This window comes from Suillus bovinus (assembly GCF_016758785.1).
Source record: "Suillus bovinus strain UH-Sbo-P2 chromosome Unknown EDB93scaffold_2, whole genome shotgun sequence".
Lineage (NCBI taxonomy): Eukaryota > Fungi > Basidiomycota > Agaricomycetes > Boletales > Suillaceae > Suillus > Suillus bovinus.
Window position 1 is genome coordinate 829,980 of NW_024542058.1, and position 22,605 is coordinate 852,584.

Below are 22,605 nucleotides of genomic sequence, written 5' to 3' on the forward strand. Positions count from 1 at the left end.
GGATGAGGAGCAGAGAAGTCCGGTCGCAATATTCTCATCAAGGAATTTGCGAAGAGCTACAAGCTCAACTGGAGAAAGGGAATATATGGTGCCAAGGGGCAGAGCTGCTCCTTCTTCTAAATCGATCTTTAGATCATAGGGACGATGAGGAGGGAGCTGTCCGGCTTTGCCCTTATCAAAGACATCCGCATACTCGTGGTATTCCGAAGGAATTCCGGATAGGTTCAGAGGTTCGGAGGAGAGTGTAGCGGAGCGGAGATTGACACCAGAAGGACAGACAAAAATACTGAACTGGACCGATCCCTCTAACTTACAGGCCCGGCAAAAGGCAACTGCATTGATTAGGGAAATATTGGGAATGGTGTTATCAGCAGAGGGACTCGGTGAGATCATGGAGGGGATTTCTGCTGGAGCCAGCGGAAAAGGGTTCGGAGAAGGTGAAGGCACTCCATGAGGAATCGGATGGAAATTGATGCTGCCCTTTACCCAGTTAATCAACGGATTGTGTTGGGTGAGCCAGCTATATCCTAGAACGATGGAACAGGATGAGTCCAATGGAGTAGCATAAAATGTTTTGGAGGTAACAACACCGGTCGGAAAACAGATCAGTAAATCTACTGCCTCGGTAATCGTGGCATTAGAAGTACCATCAAACAAATGAAGCGGGAGTGGAGGGATTGCATAGGTCAGAATGTTGTTTTCTCGGATTAGTTTGCTTTCTATGAAACAATGGGAGGAACCACAATCTACAAGAGCTGGGAACGGAGAGATATCAGGAAAAGTGGAAATGGAAACATAGGGTAATAGAGAGTTCGGATTGGAGAAGGAAATAGTGTTGAGGCGTAGCTCCATTGCACAGGTTGAGTCAACGCAACCCTTGTCCCACACAGAGTCAAGAGGGTTGTGGACTAATTTTTTGTCTCTTCCGAGACCTCTGGTTTGGCTTCTGGAGTTACCGTGCTGGCACGACCTTTGGCTGCACAGGAAGTAGACTTCAGGCAGTCCTGGGCAGTATGACCAGGTCTGCCGCAGAAGAGGCAGAGCTTCTTTTCCATGCACCTCTGGCGCTCCTCAGAGGTGAGCTTGCCATCTTTTCCAAGTTTGGACATTAAGTCTGGAAGTTTGGCGGAGGATGAAGCCGAGGCATTTCCGGACTTTCTGCCAGAGTACTCTTTCCAGTCGGAGGTCAGAGCTGACTGCTTGGCAGGAGGGGCGGATGTGGAGGGTTTGGATTTGTGGGAGACTTCTCCCTTGCGTTCCCAGGATCGAGCATTGATAGTCTGGGCAAGAGTTTTGTATTCAGGAAGTGTGGTGGGTTTCCCTTGACGACTGATTTTATCCTTGATGCAAGCTGGAAGTCCGTTATAGAACTGATGGTGCAAAGCTCCATCGCCCCAACCTCGGACTTGGGAAGCTAGTCACTGGAACTCTACAACATACTTGTTGATGCGCTGTCCGTCGCGCATATAGAGCTGTTCCAGCTGCATTTCCACATCTCCGACCAGGTCATGTGGTCTGAAGTTAGTTTGAAGTTCTAACATGAACTCAGAGTAGTCATCCATCCAATCCAGACGATCCGCTAGATCATCCAAAAGGAGGTCCGGCTCAAACCATTCAAGGGCCATGCCCTTGAGGTATGATTGCACGAAGTTGACCTTGGTACGGCCGGTATGGAAAGATTTTGGCTTAGCTTGAAAGTTAAGCTCACATTGGACAAAGAATGCCTGGAGCTTCCGGGGTTCAGTGCCATCAAAGGTATCCAGTTCTCGGATTTTGACTTTAGAGTCGCCGGAGGAGGATGATTGGCAGTTGTTACGCGCCAGGTTATTGATAGCTTGGGATAGGCGGAGGAAAACCAAGTCCTGTGGACCTAGACCTTCATTTTCATTGTCGGTCGGGTCTTCCAGAGGCTCATCATCCAGATCTCCACCACCATCTCCGGGCGGGTTTCCGCCTAGAGGATTTTCATCGTCGGAATTGTTGTTTGGAAGATTTCCGGCAGGAGTGGGTGTGGGGGTAGACAGATGTGGGCGATTCATGAGTTGCGAGATGCTGGAGGCAGGGCCTTGCGCACTAGCGCAGCGCTGCGAGAAACTGGTGAAGGCATCGACTATGGGAGTAGAGTCCCATCGGGCGGTTACTAAACCCACCACGTTGAGAACTGCCTGTGCCCATGTAGGTGTCATGAAATACTCGGTAAGGTGTAAGTTCGAATATACTGTTAAGATCGTGCTCAAGGGTTTAATTCGAAGGGCTTGGCTTCAGCTCGTGCACTGTGCCCCTTACCCAAGTACGTGCCCCTAACTTCCAAAGGCTAATGGACGATGTCCGGATTCCTGATTGTCCGATGCACAGGAATTCCAGCGGACGTTTAGGAACAGGTGATAAGACTAACCCGGACGATGTCCAAACTAGAAATAAAACAGTGGAGGACTACCAAAGGTAGAGGCAGAGGTGATAAGTCTATCAGGATCGACCCTAAGACTAGTGGAGGTCGACGAGAGAATAACTCAAGTCAGACGGAGGGGAGAATGAGCAGAGTCTAAGATAATATTCGAACTAAAGATGTACATAGATTCTACAGGGTTTATATACTATGGAGGACTTAACAGAGGACAAGCCAGCACAGTCCGAAGCTATGCGAGGCTGTGGATGGAGGGTATAGAAAAGTCAAATGCTAGTAAAGGGATTAGGCACGGAAGTTAGATGTGGGTTGGATCCGGACATAGATAGAAGTCAGCTGGATCCGGATATCCAGAAATGATGTGTGTGATATGTCTGGGTCCAGAACGTGGGATATGACAAATTCCAACAGAGGGTTGTGGCTGATTGCTAATATACAGTACTTCGGCAATCTCCAACTGGTCTGGCACTTGTTTAGGCTAGAGCTTTCCGGGCTGAAGTCCAACATCAAAGAACTGAGGCAGGAAAATGCTGGGCTCAAGAATGATATCAAAGAGCTGCGTGATCAAACGGATGAAAATGTCAGAGCTGTTTTGGTGTTCGTCTTGTGTTTTTTGTTGTTGCTGTTCACACTCATGTTTGGGCATTATAGGATAAAGTTGTGATTGATAGGATCCATCTGCAGGGCACTCCTTGACATGGGTTGCTATCAACTGCAGGAGATGATTTTTCCATCAGAACTGTGATGATTACAGCGGAAATGATGCGCACTTCAGGATTTCAATATGATGCATCAGAATATTGGAAGCTGGCTGTTGGGATGATCATTCAACTCTCTGGTTGTCCAATAGTCATACCCTCGTTAGGACTTGTGCAGTTGTCGCAGCATGTGCACTCTTCGACAGATAATGATATTACAGAGTGTGTTCTGGCTTTGACTACTCTGGGGGATAGGACTCGTATGATGAGCATTTCTATCCATTTTACAATAGGACCTTCTGCTGAAAATTTTACCTGTACTCACTCTTTCAGAGTCCAATAAGTCCACTCTTGCATTATCAGTTCACCTTTCCTCCATCTCATCTCACAAAACTAGGGCTTTGTTATCTACAAGCTGGAACTAAGGTCCACTTCTCAACTTATCTGAAACCCTTGACTTGTCTTGCCCATTGCAGTTGGAATTTTCACATTGTTCCATCTTCTCTCCTGATGTTCTGCCCATGTCCTAATACTGACTTCTCTTCACTTTTTTAATTCTACAGGCATGATTCTCAACTCTAAACCAGACGGCAGCGGTCCCCAGTCTACATCCGAGTAAATGTTCAAATAAACTAATGGAATAATTCTGTTGTTCCTCACAGGCACTTGTAAAGGCTGCAATTATTATCCTCCAAATTCCTTGATTTGGCAGAACAAGATATTTTATAGGAGATAAGTAATGCCAACACACTCAATGTTTGTGTCCCTGTTTCCAAGCTCTACTGACTAATTTTGCACTGATCTCCCTTATGAGTGATATGTCAGACCTACTACATGATACATAATCACAATCATGAGGGTCTAAAGCCCACACATGCCTTCAGAGGACGCAAATGCCGTTGAGTGCTTTGAGAGGTAACTAGATAAACATAAAATGCATCATCTGAACAAACTCAATAGCTACTTAGTCTAACTAACTAGTAATTGCAGTTTAGGCTGCTATTCCAGACGAGTCCCCAACCTGCCCTGCAGCTAGCGGATGCTGGGACAACCAACACATCGCTAGCAGCAACTAGATGAAATGTTTATGCGGGGTATTTCAAGTTGGCCATAATGGCGTGGAGTCAGCTACATCACATCCAGTTTATAATGATGAGTCCTCTTGAATCATGGTGAGTAGCTAATTCAATTACTTACCTTGGTCGCATATTTTGTGACCCTGGTACACATCTACTCACTCCCACCCTCCTAGCAAAAGTCAAGGCAGTGCCATCATGACCCAGAAATCTTTCCTCCTGTCATCCCTGATAACACATTTCAAGATGCTACGGCCAATTTCAATATTGATAGGAAAGACCTTCAAGTCATGAGTAGGTGGCAGGTAGTTCCAAAGAATTCAACAATTCAAGTCAAGTGCAATTGGTGTCTTTGGTCAGACATTACATGAATGCCTCGGGTAAGCACCATATTCATGCTGGGACCTTGAGTCCAGCTGGAGCATGTTCATGTACCAACTAGTAGTAGTGTAGGGAAATGTTAACCTACTATGCTCATTTTATATGACTGCATTTTTTGACACTATCTAAATACTCAAGCATAAGATGAGGCTGCAAACGAGTCAAGTACACAGGAACTTGGTGAACATTCTAATCGACAAAAACACAACAGAATATATGAAAATAAGATAGCTAGAACACAAGAATATATCAAGGTCATATTTACAACAGAATGAGAGAGGATCATGAATCAACAACATATGAATATGTGCCAGACAAGCAACACAACATGAAACTACACACCAATATGAATGAAAACCATCCTCTGCTTGAGTAGCACTGTCTTCTTCATGGCATGCATAGCATGGTTCAGTGCCCAGGCTGCCTTCATACAGTCCATCTCACCACCATCCTTCACATGTTCAAACATACTCATGTAGAAGGCTTTGACGATGTGTTTTGCAACAGCGTTGTTGACCTGCCACATCGTGCCAATTGCGCTCTTGAACCCTGAAAATTGGAGACCGGCTGCGAGGTGAATCACTTCATTGGGTGTCTCCTCATCGCCAACGGCAGTATGACATGCTGATAAGAACGCAAACTCAGTGTGCAGAATGTCTTTCTCCATAATATCAAGCAGCATCAGATCCTCATCTCTCATGATGAAATGTGAATGGTAAGGCTGTTCGGTGTCCTGCTTGTCATGACAAGTGAGGTGCATCCAGTTGTTTTGTTGCAAAGCTTCAAGTGCACCTGCTTGTGTGGCTGCGTCGCCAGAGATAGTGGTGCAGTTGGCTGTCACTGGAATGAGCTTATGGACAAGCTCGAACTCGCTGTCGATGGCCAGCAATGCCTTGCCCTTCCCTGCACCTGGTTGACCTTGTCTGACTGCCACGAAGGATGGAGAGATATGTTTCTTCATCGACTGTCTCAATCTCACCAAAGCCAAAAGTGTCAGCGTGTAAGAGCAAATGTAGAGATCCTCCAGGCAAGGCTTTTTAGAATGGTCTGCTTTTGTATTGAAGGGGTGAGCTGCATGGAGAGGAATGAACATGAAAGCTGCAGTCGGACACAGCCAAATTCAAGAGCAGGGCTTTAGTTTCAGAACATGCTCAAGTGCGTTGTAACGATGGTCATGGCGCTGGGCTCGGAACCAGCCAATCCAACACCTACATTCATACCATTCCCCGACCTCCCTTGACCTTCCAAAGGCCGCGCGCACTTGTCCAAACCTTCCACAGGCAGTTCTCGTGTTCCGAGACCCATCCAAACCTCACAAGTTACCATACCATGTCCTATCCTCGTCCTTTTGACTTCACTGGTGCATTTTCCTTTATTCTAACTATATGTTGACTATGTCTTAGTGCTACACAAATAACAATTCCATCAGCATCCTGTCGGGAGCCTCGGAATATGTATAAGCAGTACACATCGCGGCTTATTACATGTATACTTGCATTCCTGCACACCTCGAGGCTTATTACATAGGTTCAGACTTGCTTATCTCGCTACTAGTTTTGCCTATGGATTCCGGCCTCTCATGGAAGCAGGATATAATCTCGCTCACTGGCTACTGATAGGACACTTCACTTCCCATACTTTGAATAGTAATTAGTAGAGTCACCTCGGTATAATCGTAAACTGCGCAATCAATCCTTGTTCATTCGGAACGATTGTTTGGCTAGACCGCTGCCAATTTTGCACTTCGTTTATTCTTGAGTTCCAATAGATTAGCATTGTTCCGGACTTCAGACATTTCGCAAAGTCTTATACTGTTATTCGACACACCGACATACATTGACCTTCGGACAGCCTTCGCAAGCCTCAGAAGGCATCACGCTACTTCAGACAACACTTTCACAGCCTCGGACAACCTTCGGTCGCATTGGACAAGTTTCTCGGTACTTTGGAAGTAGTCTCGGAACTACGGACGAACTTTAAAGAGGTTTTCTTCCAATATCTTGTCTACTCTCTGACTGTATAAGACTTCCCTTGCATTATCAAGGTAGTTCTTAGGTTGTCTCTTGGGACGAAGCATACTCGCATCTCTCAGGACTAGGGACTCACATTCAGTAGAGCCCAGCCCAGATCTACTCTTTACAGCGTTGATGATGAGTAGCATGATCTTGTCCCATATTATCCATAAGAATACTACCAGATCCTTCCTGGGCTCTGCTGGGTCCATTTGAGATGTGTCTCATATTGCCCTGGTGAAGTGATCCTTGAGTTTTGTCAAATCTGCAAGACTGACAGATGGAAAGGGAATGTGATGGGGGTCTCCTGGTGTCAGGACAATGATGGTGCTGCAGGAGTATTCACTGGCAATGAGGATGATGACCGGGCCCTGGCGCGCTGCCTCTTGGAGGTCTCTGTATGAAGGTGGAAGCAAGAATTGCGAGAACGCCGGAAGGTCACGTATCTTGGCTATAGCAACTTCCCATTCCTTTATGAATTTCCTATATTCTGTGGCTGGCCGATCAGCAGTAGCTCTATCAGTAATGGTTGCAGAACTCTGTGCAGCATCGGAAATGTGCTTGCTCAGCTCTAAATAATTGTGGGCTGTTACAAGAACATCTAGATGCTTGGGCCCCTACCATTTTTCTCCTGATCCTCCTCGTATCAGCCCTTGCATCATACCCTCACCCCGACCTTACCCTGGTCATCCTTGTCATTCTTGCATTCCCTTTCGCTCTCTACCTGTCGCTTCAGCAGAGCCAGTACATCTGGCCGGATCCTTTCGCTGACGAAGCATACCCATGCTCCGTTCCACCACCTGACTGATCCTGTGGACAGTCCCCTTGCCCTTACCGTCTGGACGGTAACCTATGATATGATGCACGACGCATCCCCTTTGCCCTGTTTCCTTTCTTGATCTCTGACTCGATGCGCAGTCGCACATGCAACTTATACTTAGCTCCACAGCTGCACGATCGTGCCCCTGCGTGTTTCACTTCTTATCTCAATCTCTGACTCACTTTCTTATCTGCACGTTCAAGAGCTCACCCATGTCTCACCTCGAACATGCCTTCCTTTTATGGTCATACCCTTTACCGTTTACTTCTCTTGGTAGTACAAGTTATCATCCACTAATACGCTTCTTGTCCTCTATATAAACTCGCTACCATGTAACATATTCCTTAACTTGAATCTACTTGGTTCTTGACCTCCTACTCTCACCAGAGTGATCCTTTCTGCCTCGCCAGCAGTCTATATTCTATCTTCTTATCTGCTCCTCGCGGATAAGCCTATAGTCTCGATCTTTACTCATCGACTTTGTCGACGAGCAAAGCCCCTGTTAACTAGTCAGACTTCTGTCCTTCTAATTAACGACGATCTTATGATTAACCTTTGGGTGTCATAAGCCTAGGCCGATATAGCTTATTGTCTCGCACCCGCCTGACATAAGCTACCCGATTTGGACATAGGCGTCAAATCTTACTTGCCGAAGCCTCGCCAAGTAAGACCCCTAACCTTGGGCTAGCCCAAGGACGTCCTCGACCGTTGATGACACACGCTCTGTTTGAGCATCGCCAACAGATACCATCCAAGTCGTAACATGGGCTAGTGTTGGATTTGCTGACTCAAGGTCTTCAACTGGAGTCCTGAGTCGAGATGCCAGCAACCATTGCTGGCCATGGCCTTGCTCAACAAGTTCAACTGCCCGTCATAGATCGTTATGACATATAGCACATGAGGCAGCATCTACAGGAAGTGATCGTGCACCACAAAATGTGGTTGCAGCCTCATGCCGTGAGATTGTGGATGATCATGTCACCAAATGACCATCAAGAAGCTCGAAAAATGTCATGTAGGCCTCCAGCATGGAAGCATGACCATGCTGCTCTGCTGCAATGGTCCAATAATATGTCTGAAGGATGCGTTTCGGAAATCCTTGAGTAGGGTGCCTTGAAGCGAGTCTGAAGTTTTCTATAGTGAGTGACAAATCAGCTGGGTTGTGGAGAATCTCATAACAAGACAAATAGGCCTCCTGCAGCCAAATGTAGCTGAAATACCTGTCTGGGTGCAGTGAAGACAGAGCCACCAATGACTCTTGGCAAAGAGTGATGGCCTCCTCAACATATTCATTCTTCTGAGATTGTGTGAAACGAGAGCGGAGCACCCAGCTCAGATTCAAAAGAGTTCTATGGCGCTCTGGATCATCAAGCAGCTTTAAGTGAAGGGATCCACAACACAGGTCAATGGCCTCATTAAGATCCTCACTAACATGTGATTCGTCATATCTGGTTTGGAGCGCAAGGGCAAGGTTGTTAAGTGCGGTGTCATGTTTTGGATGCCCAGGTGGGCACAATGTCAGTGCCTCACAATGAAGGCTAATAGCTTGATTTATGTCATCAATGTCACCACATTTTCTAAAATGGTCGAGGAGGATGGCCCCTAGGTAGTGTTGTTGGCAAAACAGCCGAGTTTTGCCAGGTGGTTGTGCCAGACTGGTTGTGCCTGGCGGTCAGCAAAACTCATGCAAATGGAGGGTGGCACAACTTGGCAAAACTCCAAATTGCGGAGATATAACTTAGATATGATAAGATTTACTTTAAATCCAATAAAACATAAAAATCAACATTCCTAGAGCAAGATTGCAAAACGGTGGAAATGGGACATAGTTATGGCAAAAAAACTCTCTGATGACCTGCAGGCCTATAATCAGTCAGTAGCTCCATTTGCTGGTGGCCAAGCAGACGGCCTTTCTTGGTGGCAAAACCTTCCAATCAATTCCGAACTCCACCCCCTCAAAGCCTTTGCTGTCACGATCCTCTCAATTGTAGGGCATGCGGGCGAAGTAGAGCGCACATTTTCCGATCTCGGCACAACACAATCTGCACGGCAGTGTAATCTGTCAGTTGAAACATTCGAGACACTCGGCAAAATTCATGCAAACCTTCGACACCAGTCACACCACAGCGCCATAAAAGCGGCTGAGGCTGGGAAGTCCACTCGCCATCGACATGCTCACATGCACACTCGTGAAGAGGTTGGCATTGCTGTCAAGACTGTGCAGGATCTTGAAGCATCCTTTGAATGGACACCTCCACTGTCGGCTGAACCTCGTGACGCAGATGACCTGCTTGCTGGTCCAGAGAGTATCTCACCTGAGGATATTACTGCCGAATTTGCAGCTCTCAAAGAACTGAGTTCTGCCGGTTGCAACCAGCAAAACTGACTCCAAGTAGTTTTGCCCCCCACACTACCCCTAGGTTGTCTAATGAGGAATCTCGATATTCGTGTCCAACAGGGCGCAGGCACAGCACTTCTTCATGCAGAGAGATGGCCTCGTCGAGGTCATTAGGGTTGCCTTGGTGTTGGAAGCGCAACTGGAGGGAGTAAGCCAAATTGTTCAGGTAGACATCATGTCCCTCGGAACACAGAGATACGGCTTCACGACAAAGCTGTATGCTCGTGTCAAGATCATCGATACTGCCATGCTGATCAAAACGTGCTCTGACTGCTGCTGCAAGCTCGTCGAAGGCTCTGTGACGAAGGCGATGGCCCAGAGGACAGAGCTCGAGGACGACTGTTCGAAGGTGGATGCCTTCATCAGATGCGTCTGTTAGAAGATTGATGCATTCAACGATCACATAATCAACACCATTTCCCCCTGCCGCGATGTTACGAAGGTAGGTGCCCTCTGTACAGAGAGGCAGTACCTCATGATAGAGTTGGGCGGATTCGCGGATGTCGGCAACAGTACTTTTCTTGTTGTGGCGCCAAGTCAGCGCTAGGATGAGATCATATAGAGATAAGGGATGATCGGGATGGGGCTGCGGACGCAATGCAAGGGCGTCACGGAAGAGGGAAGTGGTGGCATCGATGTCTTGAAGACCATCTCGGCTGTAGCCTATAAGGCGGGCCCACGCGAGGTTGGTGAGAGCTGTTGCATGGTCTGGATGGCTCACCGGACACTTGTCCAGAACCAACTGAAAATGCTGTACAGCATTGTTCAGGTGAGAGACCGTCTTGCTCGTCATGTATTTGGCGAATTGTGCGTGGCCCGTATCTGTGTCTCGAGCAATCTCGCAGTCTATGAGGGACTACAGTTGACATTCTGTCAGAAAAAGCTGACAGAACAGTGTCCGTGGTCACTCACATCAAACAGTGCGCCGTCCTTATCGTCGCAAGCATATACAATGGCAGCCTTCAAAGTGAGGGAAGGGCAGACATCGTCATCATATATGGGTGGGAAGGGTACATCTACGATATGTTAGCACATGCGCATGAATGAAAAGTGAATCACTCACCGAATGGCTCATCTCCATGATCGAGTAACTCATCCCACGACATTTCAAGTTCCCCGATGATCTCTCCACCGCCTAGCATTCGACCACGCTCAAAGGACGCCCTGATATCCACTGACAACGCAGGTGAGGCATGTGATGATCTATACAACAAAGATCAGATCTCGCATTGCGTCAGAAAGTCTACATGAACTTTTACAGAGTTACAGTACTCCCCCATGTTACAGATTGATCAAATGATAAGACACTGGTGACCGATTTCCAGCGCCTCCTCGAGTCGACTTTGACAGATATGTAAATGCCAGCAGGAATGCGGCAGGAGGGGACTCGAAGATTCTTTCCGCTGATGACTGTAAATAGAGCATGAAGATCATGGAAGAAATGCAAGGGTAATATGGTGGAACTCGCCTTCAAGTCTGATGTATGGGTATTCTGAGCTACCAGGCATACTGGTGCGATGATGCAATTTGATGAGGATCGAAGATAGGCTGAGTGGTGGACGAAATTAGAGGGAAGGGGAGAAGGGGGGGTAAGGATATGGACACTGTGAAGAAAATTCGCATGCGAGGGCGGTTAAGGGTTCAGAACGTTCAATGTTGAGGTCGTGCTACACGTGTATTTCCATATTGCTGTGGAAGGCTATTGGCCGTTCGGCACGATATAGACGCTGTTATGATTGCACCAAGCGCCGACTGCCTACAAAGCTCAAAATCGCCGGCGGAATTAGCCGAGAGGCAGGCCCGACTGTTCTGGTTCATAGCCCAACGAGCCAGTTCGCCTCATGGAACACACAAGTAATTAACCGAACAATGTTTGAGTCAAAAAAACGCAAGGAAAACACGGTACAAAAGCATAGCATCTCAGTTTCAGAACAGAAGAACTACATTAACAAAAAACAATCCCCTCTAGTCAAAGTCTCTACCGCCGAGAGGACTGGGAAGTCACTTCATAGCCAGAACACTCTCAGATGCCGAAAGTTCCATCAGAGAAAGCACGAGTCCTTTTGACACACTACCAACAAACAGCGCCTTATTACTGACAATTTACAAAGAGAATCGGAGCATCAATGATGACGTTTCGGATCACGAACTTGGTAGGTATTTAAGGGGCGACCATGAACATTGAAGACTCATTACCGGGAGCACCAAGGCCATACCAGCCTTCCGGTGACACAGCGGCGTACTACCACCAACCCCAGAAAAACCAGAACATATTACCTTTCCACTAACACACTCGTCGAGTCCTCCGAAAACACCTTCAGCACAACCAGCCAGAGCACTGGCAAAGACCCAAGCAAGACCCATCACCATACATCAATGTCAACGCCTTCAGGCAATTTGCCACCTCTATTCCACGGACACTATGACGAGAATTCGGCCAGCTTCATACGAAGCTTCGAAAGATTCATCATCATTAATCATGTTACGGATGAGGCGACAAAGATGTTGCTGTTCAATACATTCATCTCCGCAGGTTCAAAAGCGGATGTGTGGTGGACGAATCTGAGCACCCAAGAGAAAAGCACATGGACAGCGGTTAAGACTGCCTTCCTGACAAAATGGCCAGCAATAGTCGTTGCGGTGAAAACCCAGGGGGAGTATCTGAAGGATTTGTTAGAGCTGCGCTTGAAGGAAGATGAAGTTGGAGAACGTATCGTGGTAGCAGGGGTCACGACATGGGCACACATCTATTTCCACCACAAGCTAAAGGCTCTTGTGAAAGACGCAGGAGTGGAGAGCGTACCCGTCTTAATCCAACCAGTCCGCGAAGCGCTCCCTCGAGCCCTCAGGGACCTGACAACCGTAGACCCAGCAGATTGGAATACTTTCCTAAACGAGATCAAAGACGTTAACGTGGACGCTCTGCGGGAGGCACGATAGTAATCAGTACATGAGACCAACCAGGAAGGGCATCATCGACACCCACACTCAAACCACTTACGTATTTTGTAGCGAGCTCAGGCTACATCGTAATAAGACAGCAAATCAAACCTTTTAGAGGCAATTCGTTCCTACTAGTAGTAGCCACGTATCATCTCATCCCCAGTTACCGTAGCCATTGACCATTTAGAAAAATCTACGTTTCGAGTGCGAGTTGACGAGATCCAAAAAGTGCACTCGTGTAGTAGAATGGCAGATGCGGGTACTAAAATTTATATCTGTATGAAAGATCTCAATGTTGGGCCGGTCATCTACGCGCATGACTGCAGAGAAAAACGACGAACGATTTGATCCACGCAAGAAGCTAGCACGCAAAGCCTAGTAGTACTAGGAATAGGGCTAAAGAATACACAGTGCTTCCGGCAATGTCCGGCATCTTCGTTCCACGGTGCGGAGTTACTTGCAGTCATTCTTTCAACATCTTCAAGTAGCAGGTGCGGTACATACTGAGCTGAGCCCCGCTACTACTCGTTAAAATGCCCGCAAAAACGGTGGTTTCATCCTCCACAGATGGGGCTCAACATGCATTCTTCCCATACGCAAGGTACACCTCCGTCGTGGGCGTGCACACCAGCCTCGTAGCATTCACAGCCCTCTTCCTACCCCAGACATCTCTCTTACTCTGGCCATCGCTCGCAGATTCCGACCATCCAGAAACACAATTTAAAGACGCACTGACAGATAACCCGGTCATCACGCTCGCTTGGATCGTCACAGGACTGGTAGTTCTTCAAGTATGGTGGGCGGGCTGGATCAGGCATTGGTGTTTCGAGTATACTTCTCGTGGTGTTTCGAGCGATCAGATTAAATTAGATAGATATCAGTTCGATCGGGGGAAATTCTCGGTGTGTCTGCTTCCTCGTAGTTCGAATTCAAATTTCACACCTCTTAGAAATTAGGGAGAGCGGCTGTCTTCACTTCATGTGTAGCCTTGGTGTTTCACGCAACTATAGTATTGTTTGGTGTGCCTTCTGCAAGGTAACAATTGACGCATCCCATGAGATTTGTGCTAATCGTATTATGGAAAGTCACATCCCTCATACATTCTTGCTGGCGATCGTGCTAGCACTACTATCCGCGTTCGCACCAGCTTATGCACTGGGCTACCCCTCCTTCTCTTCCGATACTTCGTCCTTCATCACCAGACTTAACTGGACACGTTTATTCGCCGAGCTTTCGTGGGTTACTGTGTACGCCGTTTTACTCTTTGCCTGACATTGTGATAGCCCCCGGAATCCGATAGAAAGAGCTCTTGTTTATCCCGCTGTCGCCACCCTCCTTGGCGCTTGGCTCGGTGCCTTCCCAATCGCACTAGACTGGGATCGACCATGGCAGGTTAGCTCTAGCATCGTTTATCGAGGTTCAAACTTATGATTCCTAGGCCTGGCCGCTAACGCCTCTCTTCGGAGGGATCGCAGGCTATATAGTCGGATCTCTCTCAGCACTTTCCGTCAGCGCATTAAAGTGGCTGGCTGAGGAGAACATCAGAAGAGAGCAATTGGAGAAGCAGAAAACCACCTGAAGGACCGATTCCAACGGCCCTTATCCAAACTGATTTCTAGATATCTATAAATCACTCTTGCTGAGGCCCTTCTATGTGGGTTTGTATGAGGTCGGCATCTGCATCCTTGAGGGTTTGCTTCTATTTCGTTGGTTACCTTGTTTTGCGTGCATCGAGTCAACAATCGAGCATTTCTACGCATGTTCCTGCACAGATAACAGGGATAGAAGCTACCTGAAATAAGGGTGTGGTCGTCAAAGTCGGCGTTCGGGAGAGGTGGAAGGCATTGGTCACCGAGCTCGATAGTGTACTGGAGTTTTGGTGATAGGATGTACCCCGACGATGGGCCTTACTACATCCCTGCAGGCCTATATGATCGGTGAAAAAATCCATAAGTCTCACCGGTTTACTGATGGCTCGCCTGCTTCCACGTCCGAGAGATCAAACTTGGCTTCATAACTCATTAGTGACAGGGGCCGAAAGACGCGATTCCAGTCATGATCACAACGTAGCCTATACCACAAGAATCGCCACCGTCATTTGCACACAGGTGACCTCAGTACACATCTCGCTTCTAAAGAATCTACAGCCCCTTCGGCCAGGCTCTGAGTTGGGCTTCTGCTACTGCTCATTAAAATGCCCACGACACACAAAGACAGTTCTACGTTCACACCTCCTTATGCTCTAGGTTCCTCACCCATACTTCGTGCACAATAGATCTAGAACTTATAACAAGACCCGTTCATGTACTGAACGTTCGTAAATTTTCTCGACTCACAGCTTTTGCCCGACGATATGCCCTGCGAAATCCGATGGAAAGATTTTTGATTTATCCAGCTGTCACGGTACTCCTGGGCGCTCTCTTCATCTCACGGGACTGAGAACAACCACAACAGGCCAGGTTCTATCTATCATCTGTTGAGGCTGGTGCTCATGATGCTTAGGCCTGGCCACCAACGCCTCTCTTCCGAAGAGTCGCTAGCTATATAGTCAGCTCTCTCTCAGATTTTCCGTCAGCATACTCGAGTGGCTAGCGAGTGAAGAGAACATCAGCATGTGACGATCAGAGAAACAGAAGACCACCTGAGGCGCTGATTCCAAATCCAAATCCAGCTTCTTCTATTCAAATCGTGTTCTAGATATAGATATTCCTCGTGGGACCAGCCCCTTCTACGCGGGTATGTATGAGAAAGACTAGACCTATTGTCCATCAACAACACGAAGGTCTCCGATAGACTGGGTGACGTAGTCGGGTACTATTGGTGAAGCGTTTGGGCCAGTGATATCTTGCTTCGAAGTGATACCTACAAACCACAATGTTCATTACAAGGACTGATCATCGAATTCGAAAACGCACCAGTCAGGACCAGGAGCGTTGCCAGGCCCCCAGCTTGTCCGAATAGAATATCAGTATTCAACCGATCCCCAACCATTATCGTGCGTTCCGGATCGAATTTCACCCTATCATAAACGCAGAACCAGTCAACAAGACACCAAAAGCTAGCTAAGACGGAGATACGTACTTGGCCTGGATACAATCCAACATCGTCTTCGCAGGTTTCCCGATGCTTATCGGATCTTTCTCCAGTGCAAAGCGTAATGGAGCGCTGATAGCTCCTGCTCCAGGCAAGAGACCATCGGCGCTTGGGAATGTGCTGTCTTCGTTAGTGACTAGGAATTGACAGCCGGGGTTTCGTGTGAGGTATTGGAATGCTTTTGATATCTTCGTATAGTTTACGCTGAGGTCTAGACCGCAGAGGACAGCTTGGACATCAGGGTCGAGGGTGAAAGATGAGAGAAAGAATGGGCTGAGGGTGCAGTCTGCTGGATCCTGTGTGAGTGCGTGCGCGAGTGAGTGAGTTTGCGTAGTGAGTAGTGGGCTGTAAGGAAGGGATATCGACATACCGTGCCACCAATGAAAGAAACGCCTTCTTCCTTCAGCTCCTCCTCGATACCTGCCATCCCGATTACATACACCTTTTTATCCTTTGGAAGTTTCATGACCGAGGATATGTAAACAGCAGAAGCATATGCTGATCCGTATATCTCCTCCTACAACCCATCGCATCGCAACAATCAGGAAACGGCTTCTGAATTCACCAAGATCCAACCCGAACGAAACACCCACCACATTTGCTTCCACGCCTAAGAGATCAAACTTGGTTTTATAGCTCTTCCTCGATTTGCTAGCGTTATTGGTGACGAAAAGGACTCGCTTTCCTTCATAACATACATATCAAAAGGTTGCCGTCACCGTCATTTTCAATACCAAACTTTATGCGACTTGGCACGCACCTCGCTTCCGAAGGATATCTAAAACCTCTACAGCGCCTTCGATCAACCGATCGCCGTGCCATAATACACCGTCGCAGTCGAACATCCATGTGTCGTATTTGTCGATTAGGAGGGAGTATTCTGGGCGGGTTGTGAGGTGTGCGGGCATGATGAATAGGCGTGGAGGAGGGTGAGAATGACTCGGACTCTCGGAGAGTGAGGGATTTGGTGTTGGAACTATTCACGCGCTCACGGACTTCAGGTCTTGCATAAATCAGGAACAGTGATATTTGAGCCCAAAATCCTTACGCTACTATATTCAAATCCCTGAACAGTTTGGCACAATCAATGTAAAAGGAACGGAGATGTATGTGCGAGACGACCTCGACTCTGCCTCGCTTCACTTCTCGGATTCTATCATTAGATCAGAGAAGCAGTCGGCGTTACCACTGGCAGTAGCTATAGTAGCCCACTCAGTTCTGAAAGGCAAGCTCAGTTCCAAAACGTTTGTACCATAGAGTGCACGCTTGGATAAGTCTAGTTTGAGGATATGGAAATAGCTGAAAGAATGATATCCTAGGAACAAGTGCTATGTTGAAACAGCGAACCAGCATTCGAAGAGGATTTGTCGTTGAGACTAAGCGGGAATCTTCATGAAAGATGCGAAATACGAATCAAGGACCCCAACGCGATCCAGTGGAGCGATAGCTCCAACATGGCCATCAGGACGACCAACGACCCCTCAGATCCCACTCTACAATACGAGTAACCTTCTCCCCCGAAGCTACCAGTGGTATCCGTGTCATCGATAAACACCCTAAGAGCACCTCGGTCAATGTTATCACACTTGACATAGATGAGCAAGCACTTACTTTGACCAATGAGAGCGAAGAAGCGTAGGGAGCCGCAAGATATTGAATTTATACTTCTAACCTTTGCTGATCGTGATGATGTCGAATGGCGAGTTCCCAGGTGTCGCGTAACGATTCAGGAAGCTTGCAGGTTTCTGCATGTCCGTGACCATTGACTTGACCCTTGCTTGCTGCAGTGGATCATCAAATTCACCAGTAAAAACGAGTAACTTGAAGAGGAAGTCCGAAGGAAGAAGGTCCTGGAGCTCGAATGGTCATGCGCCTGCTGCCCGCATGAATTTGTATAGAGGGACGCGTTTGCCGAGGACGAGACCACCAGCCAGCTCCTGATATCTGTCATTTACTGCAACTGAAGGGTGATAACGTATCCCAATGCCACTGGTAAAATCTGTTTGAAAAGTCCTACGACCTCGCGGGATTAGCAACAAAAAAACACTTTTGGTAGAATAGTCTCACTTCAAGAAATATTCGGGCGAAACGCCATCGCTGTTCTGCTCAGTCAAAGGCTTGCCACCGACAAGTGTGGACCACATTTTATCAAACGCGATCAGTTCTAATGCGAATTGACGGCGCTCTGATTCGTACTATCGGCGGGGCGTGAGCAAGTGGTCAAACAACTGCGCAAGAGCTTGCCGTTGACAAAAGGGACATGTCTGCCCATCCCAAACAACTAGGGCGATTTTCCAAGCTGAGAAAGCAATTTAGCTCGATCGTAACAACAAGAACGAAAGACATACATAGATTATGACTATCATTGATACTCGCGTTCATCCCTTGGCCTGGAGGTTCCATTGTAGCCAGACCAGGGAAATAAACCCACGTTTGATGTTCTGTTGGTAGGCTGATAACTGGAATTCCGTGAAAGTCCTTCGTCGATGGCGGAATTTACGAACCTTGATACCCCCGTTCGAAGAAGGGTCATAGAAGGCCTAAGATACAATGAGTCAGAAATCCTGAAAGCCCGTCTTAAATGACATACCACTAGGTGTGCTTGGCAAGACTCCTTTAGGAGGCGCTCTGCAAGTCCATAACTCTATGTCCAGGTTGTCAACACCGAGTCTTAGTGAGTCAGTAAGAAAGCATACTCACCTCCAAAATTTCAATAGTGCGAGGTGAAATCTCCATCACCATAACCAGTAGTTACTTTGAAGGCCCTAACGGAAAGTTGAGCTCAAAACAGGAATGGAAGGGATAAACCTACTGACCTTTGATCGACGATCCGGACATTGACTCTAGCACATGCCAAGGCATTCGCGCACATGAGCCCAGCAGGGCCAGCACCAATAATTTGAACGTCGACTTCAGAATGACGTACCAACGGAACAGGCATTGCGAGATAACGATGATTCAGCGATGGGGGAGTGTCTTGATACAGGGGACGCAGGTCTACAGTCCTCAAGAGAGTATTCTTAAGAACGGCCCAACAGTGGTAGAATAAATCAAGATCAGTCGAGCCCATTACCGTTAGCTACTTGCGAGTAAGACCGAATGAATCAAAACCAATACTTGCTAAGGTTGACTTGTTCGCTATTCCTGTATACCAGTGATGTAGATAGCAATAATGCATTACCACGCAGACGACCATCATGATACGGTATTGCGATTTGGATATCTTTAAGCTTGATTGGACTAACCCAAATTGTTGAGCGAGGTAGACCCAACCGAATAAACCTCGTTTGTATGCAAGTAGGAGAGTTAAAACCTAGTGTCATCACTAGGATGATCAGCAACCAGCGCATGCGTTGAATGCGATTCTCCATACGATGCCAGAAGTCACAAGTGGCTTTGCAGACTTTTCTGCTGGTTATTGATGGATAGGTTCATATCCCGTGAACAACGCGGGACACTGAGGTCGAATACCATGAACAACGCAGGAAGTGACTAATTTGTTTTGCAGATTGCTGCCAATACATTGGATTTTGCGAGGTACGAGTGTTGTTGGTTCAACTTGAAGAATAAGGACTTCCTGTAGCGGCTGTGTAGCACGTGACTTCAACTCTTCTCCCAGGCCATGATAGCGCTCACCGGCGCTCTGTCCGAGCCTGCTGCCTTTCGTATCTTCTCTTCTGCTACATACTCCGATGAACTCTGATAACTCATATCCTTGTATGCAATGAAGGCAAGTCCAGCGAGGAAGCCGGCTATGAGTAGAAAGAGAAAGCATCCAAAGGTGCTGTCATGACAGCACTGCTCTTTCAAGCTTACTTGTGTAGGAAGTTCACCGTTATGAACTCTCATCAGATTCATTACCAGAGAACTTGACAAGATCCACACAACACCTTCTACCAGTAGCGAGCAAGAGTACCGTTCTTGCCAACACCTGCTACCATGCGCATGTGGATTCCCGCACTTTCGTAGACGCGGATGCCCTCATTGACGCAGACGCTCGCACCGACGCGAATCTCAGCATTGACGCAGATGCTTGAACCGGCATGAATCCCTGCACTTATGCACGCGCAGATGTTTGTTTCCACACAGACTCGGACAGATGCCCGCACTTAGGCTCATGCGGATGCCTTCTTACTAGCTTTGCTACTGTCTCCTCATCTAGCCTTAATATCGACGCGTCACCTTGCGGCTCCTACAATCTGGGGATCCGCGGTTCAGTTCTCTGCGTCGCGTTTACTCCTACTAATGTGGGAATCGCAGCTCACCTCGACTCACTTTTGCACATGCCGGGGTCTTTCCAGGGCTTCCAAACGACTATCTGCTTACATCCAAGCAGACATCTTTTCTCGTCTAACACAACTGCACAGGAGATGCACCCTGCGTGTCTTTCTATGACACGTCCTATACACTGCGCATGACATTGATCGTTATACATAGCTTGACATACGCACCTCGACCTTATCTATCCCCTTTACCGTATTCCTTTTTTTAGACGAGCTAGCAACTGACTAAGTCTAGTTCTACTTATTCGCTGATTGGACACTGCGTATAACATCAATCCTTATACATAGCCTGACATAGAGCTTATCTATCCCCTTTACCTTATTTCTTTTGTTTTTTTCAGGACAAGCGATGTGTTCAGTAGCAACTGACTAAGTCTAGTTCTACTTATACACGCTATAGCGGTGGTCCTAGGAACACCGGTCCGAGTGAAGATGCTTTCACGCACTCCCGCAGTGGGTGTGTGGGGCTCCGAGTGCACCACCTTGAGGCCTCGGTCGCAGATCTGGGCTTGGGTGGTATAATACTCACTGAAATCTCAGGGGCGATAGCCAAGTTGTGTAGTATGAGCGTCTGGGATGAGGACACCTGACCAGGTATGGGTCACTGTATTGTTGAATTTTTCTCGTTGTTATCTTGTCTAACGTTTATTATGGACATCCAGCGTTTAACTATGGGAGGTTCAAGCCGTTTATGGTTGGGTCGCATCTCGTGACCCAGATATCAGAAGTCTAGTTGACGCGCCTCAAACCTGCATCACACAGACCATCAATAGTGGCATCAAGTTGCAGTTGAATTTATAGTTGCTTTTATTCAGCATCCTTTCCCCGAATAGATATGAATCATCTCCCTTTTTGAGCTCAATTGTTGGTGAGCACCAACGCGCAATTTGACGCGGCAATGACGCCCTTGGTGTACTCAGAATTGCAATTGCACCCGTATTTTTGAATGACATGAATGTACATCTTTAAGCCCCTCGGGACTGCGGCTTGGGTACAATGCATGCGCAAGGGATATACCAGGGTCCATGACCATGAGCGAATTGGAGAATAAGTCGGTCAATATTGCACGTCCCTCCGACACTGTCTCTTGTTAGTCGTGGTTTGCCAAGTATTGCATCTCCCACGCCAAAAACCTTTGTAGCTCTATATCATACTGCAAGAAAGGTGTTTTCCAGCAGATTCATCGATATAATTTCCCGAAGGAACACTGACCGAACTCATGCAGATTAATGTAACTTAGCCAGGCGATCAGACCCATGGAATCGAATCCCATAAACCAGATAATGGTCTTCCCCGAAAGGATGGCGCGTGACGTCCTACTAGAAGTTAAGGACTGTTATTTTGATCCACGCATCACTCTCTTGGTAACTGTCACTATCCTGTTCCAGAACTAAATTAGACAAAATTCAGTATCACAGCGGACTTGTCACTGTAAAAAATTACTCATGCCAAGTGGATTCGAATTTCTTCATGTTCCGTCGATCGAGCTATGTACACCATTTAAAATTAGAGGCACATGCGAAAGACTTTCCTGATACAGTTCATTTACACATAGAAGCGTCTCGTCACAAGATACGCTCTGGTCGGTCAAGCATATGAAGGAGGCGGAACAAGGGCTGTCAAAGAGGCTCCGAGTCTCTGGGGAGGGTGACAGCCCGGCTTTTAAACTGCAGCCCTATTGAGACCACCTCAGTACTGTAAAACATCCACCCGAAACTACTGCAGGCGACCAACTGACATGATGTCTATTTCAGCGCCCTTGATGTGCAGTACGGCACTGCATCAGTGGCTCGTGAATAGAACATGGAACATACCTCCTCCGAAGTGCCATTGCCCTGGTTCCGCGCAGCCTCACCTATCCCACGTATCCTTTTCAAGGCCAACGAAGCAACCTATCGACTTTGAGCCAGTGGCGGCACCGACGCACTCTGATAAGTCGAGTATGCGAAGTGCAAGCATTTTCATGTCACCGAATGCATCTGCGCCTATAAAACTTTCAGTAAGGTTCCCAACCAGTTGCAACGACCGCTGGACGTACATAGATCTTAGTAACAATGCCGCTGAAATAATTTAGGATGTTGCGAAGTCGAATTGCAAGAATCGGGTCAGGAAAAAGCCCCATGCCAGTTGCTTGTCAGTTGCTATTGGATAATGACGTCGCCTACCATGTCAACCTCCAGATATAATAATATTTTATTTTCACATTCTGTGTTGTAAGCCTCGAGTGACCTTCCACAAATAATGGCAAGTGAATTGCAAAACCGTACCAGGATTCCGTTGAACATCACATATATGTGTACAATTATTACACATTATAACGTAGGTAAAACAGCAGGCAACTGCGATGCCGGCGAGTGAACTCAATTATCGGCGCCCGGAGTTTTCCCGACCGACCAGCAGCTGCTAAATTTAAACTCCGTGCTTCAGGCTTCACCGACCAGATCTCTCCGAGATTGACCAGCGTCACGGCGTATGTAAAAGCCGGGCTGGTCACGAG

The 22,605-nt window shown here is 47.4% G+C and overlaps 8 protein-coding genes across 8 annotated transcripts; 2 read left to right on the forward strand and 6 right to left on the reverse strand.

Annotated features, from left to right (window-relative positions):
- Positions 1-908: 908 nt before the first annotated feature.
- Positions 909-2,186, reverse strand: EDB93DRAFT_1099840 (uncharacterized protein; the record flags this gene model as incomplete). The annotated part of the gene is made up of 2 exons (XM_041446951.1): positions 909-1,329; positions 1,441-2,186. The coding sequence occupies 2 exons, from the start codon at positions 2,184-2,186 to the stop codon at positions 909-911; spliced, it is 1,167 nt and encodes a 388-aa protein (XP_041313219.1).
- A 2,707-nt stretch (positions 2,187-4,893) lies between these two features.
- EDB93DRAFT_1075430 (CHAT domain-containing protein) lies at positions 4,894-5,679 on the reverse strand (the record flags this gene model as incomplete). Its single annotated transcript, XM_041445165.1, has 1 exon — positions 4,894-5,679. A coding segment is annotated over one exon (786 nt), but the record flags the coding sequence as incomplete, so codon positions are not given.
- Positions 5,680-9,636: 3,957 nt separating this feature from the next.
- Positions 9,637-11,156, reverse strand: EDB93DRAFT_290536 (uncharacterized protein). The gene is made up of 3 exons (XM_041455986.1): positions 10,853-11,156; positions 10,702-10,805; positions 9,637-10,645 (listed from the first exon to the last, which is right to left on the reverse strand). Exons 1-3 carry the CDS (start codon positions 10,929-10,931, stop codon positions 9,737-9,739), a joined length of 1,092 nt encoding a protein of 363 aa, XP_041313221.1. The 5' UTR covers positions 10,932-11,156; the 3' UTR covers positions 9,637-9,736.
- A 737-nt stretch (positions 11,157-11,893) lies between these two features.
- On the reverse strand, positions 11,894-12,283 carry EDB93DRAFT_290556 (uncharacterized protein). Its single transcript, XM_041455987.1, has one exon. It carries the CDS (start codon positions 12,157-12,159, stop codon positions 11,932-11,934), a length of 228 nt encoding a protein of 75 aa, XP_041313222.1. The 5' UTR covers positions 12,160-12,283; the 3' UTR covers positions 11,894-11,931.
- EDB93DRAFT_290564 (uncharacterized protein) lies at positions 12,012-12,885 on the forward strand. Its single transcript, XM_041455988.1, has one exon. The coding sequence runs from the start codon at positions 12,166-12,168 to the stop codon at positions 12,727-12,729; it is 564 nt and encodes a 187-aa protein (XP_041313223.1). The 5' UTR covers positions 12,012-12,165; the 3' UTR covers positions 12,730-12,885.
- A 380-nt stretch (positions 12,886-13,265) lies between these two features.
- EDB93DRAFT_1074991 (GPI biosynthesis protein family Pig-F-domain-containing protein) lies at positions 13,266-14,311 on the forward strand (the record flags this gene model as incomplete). Its single annotated transcript, XM_041445132.1, has 5 exons — positions 13,266-13,634; positions 13,682-13,767; positions 13,818-13,967; positions 14,016-14,124; positions 14,171-14,311. 5 exons carry the CDS (start codon positions 13,266-13,268, stop codon positions 14,309-14,311), a joined length of 855 nt encoding a protein of 284 aa, XP_041313224.1.
- Positions 14,312-15,027: 716 nt separating this feature from the next.
- Positions 15,028-17,001, reverse strand: EDB93DRAFT_290705 (HAD-like domain-containing protein). Its single transcript, XM_041455989.1, has 7 exons — positions 16,874-17,001; positions 16,586-16,820; positions 16,419-16,510; positions 16,196-16,342; positions 15,814-16,121; positions 15,648-15,751; positions 15,028-15,594 (listed from the first exon to the last, which is right to left on the reverse strand). Exons 2-7 carry the CDS (start codon positions 16,731-16,733, stop codon positions 15,491-15,493), a joined length of 903 nt encoding a protein of 300 aa, XP_041313225.1. The 5' UTR covers positions 16,734-16,820; positions 16,874-17,001; the 3' UTR covers positions 15,028-15,490.
- Positions 17,002-18,448: 1,447 nt separating this feature from the next.
- EDB93DRAFT_1115965 (uncharacterized protein) lies at positions 18,449-19,369 on the reverse strand. Its single transcript, XM_041448311.1, has 4 exons — positions 19,199-19,369; positions 18,642-19,138; positions 18,526-18,590; positions 18,449-18,469 (listed from the first exon to the last, which is right to left on the reverse strand). Exons 2-3 carry the CDS (start codon positions 18,893-18,895, stop codon positions 18,536-18,538), a joined length of 309 nt encoding a protein of 102 aa, XP_041313226.1. The 5' UTR covers positions 18,896-19,138; positions 19,199-19,369; the 3' UTR covers positions 18,449-18,469; positions 18,526-18,535.
- Positions 19,370-22,605: the final 3,236 nt, after the last annotated feature.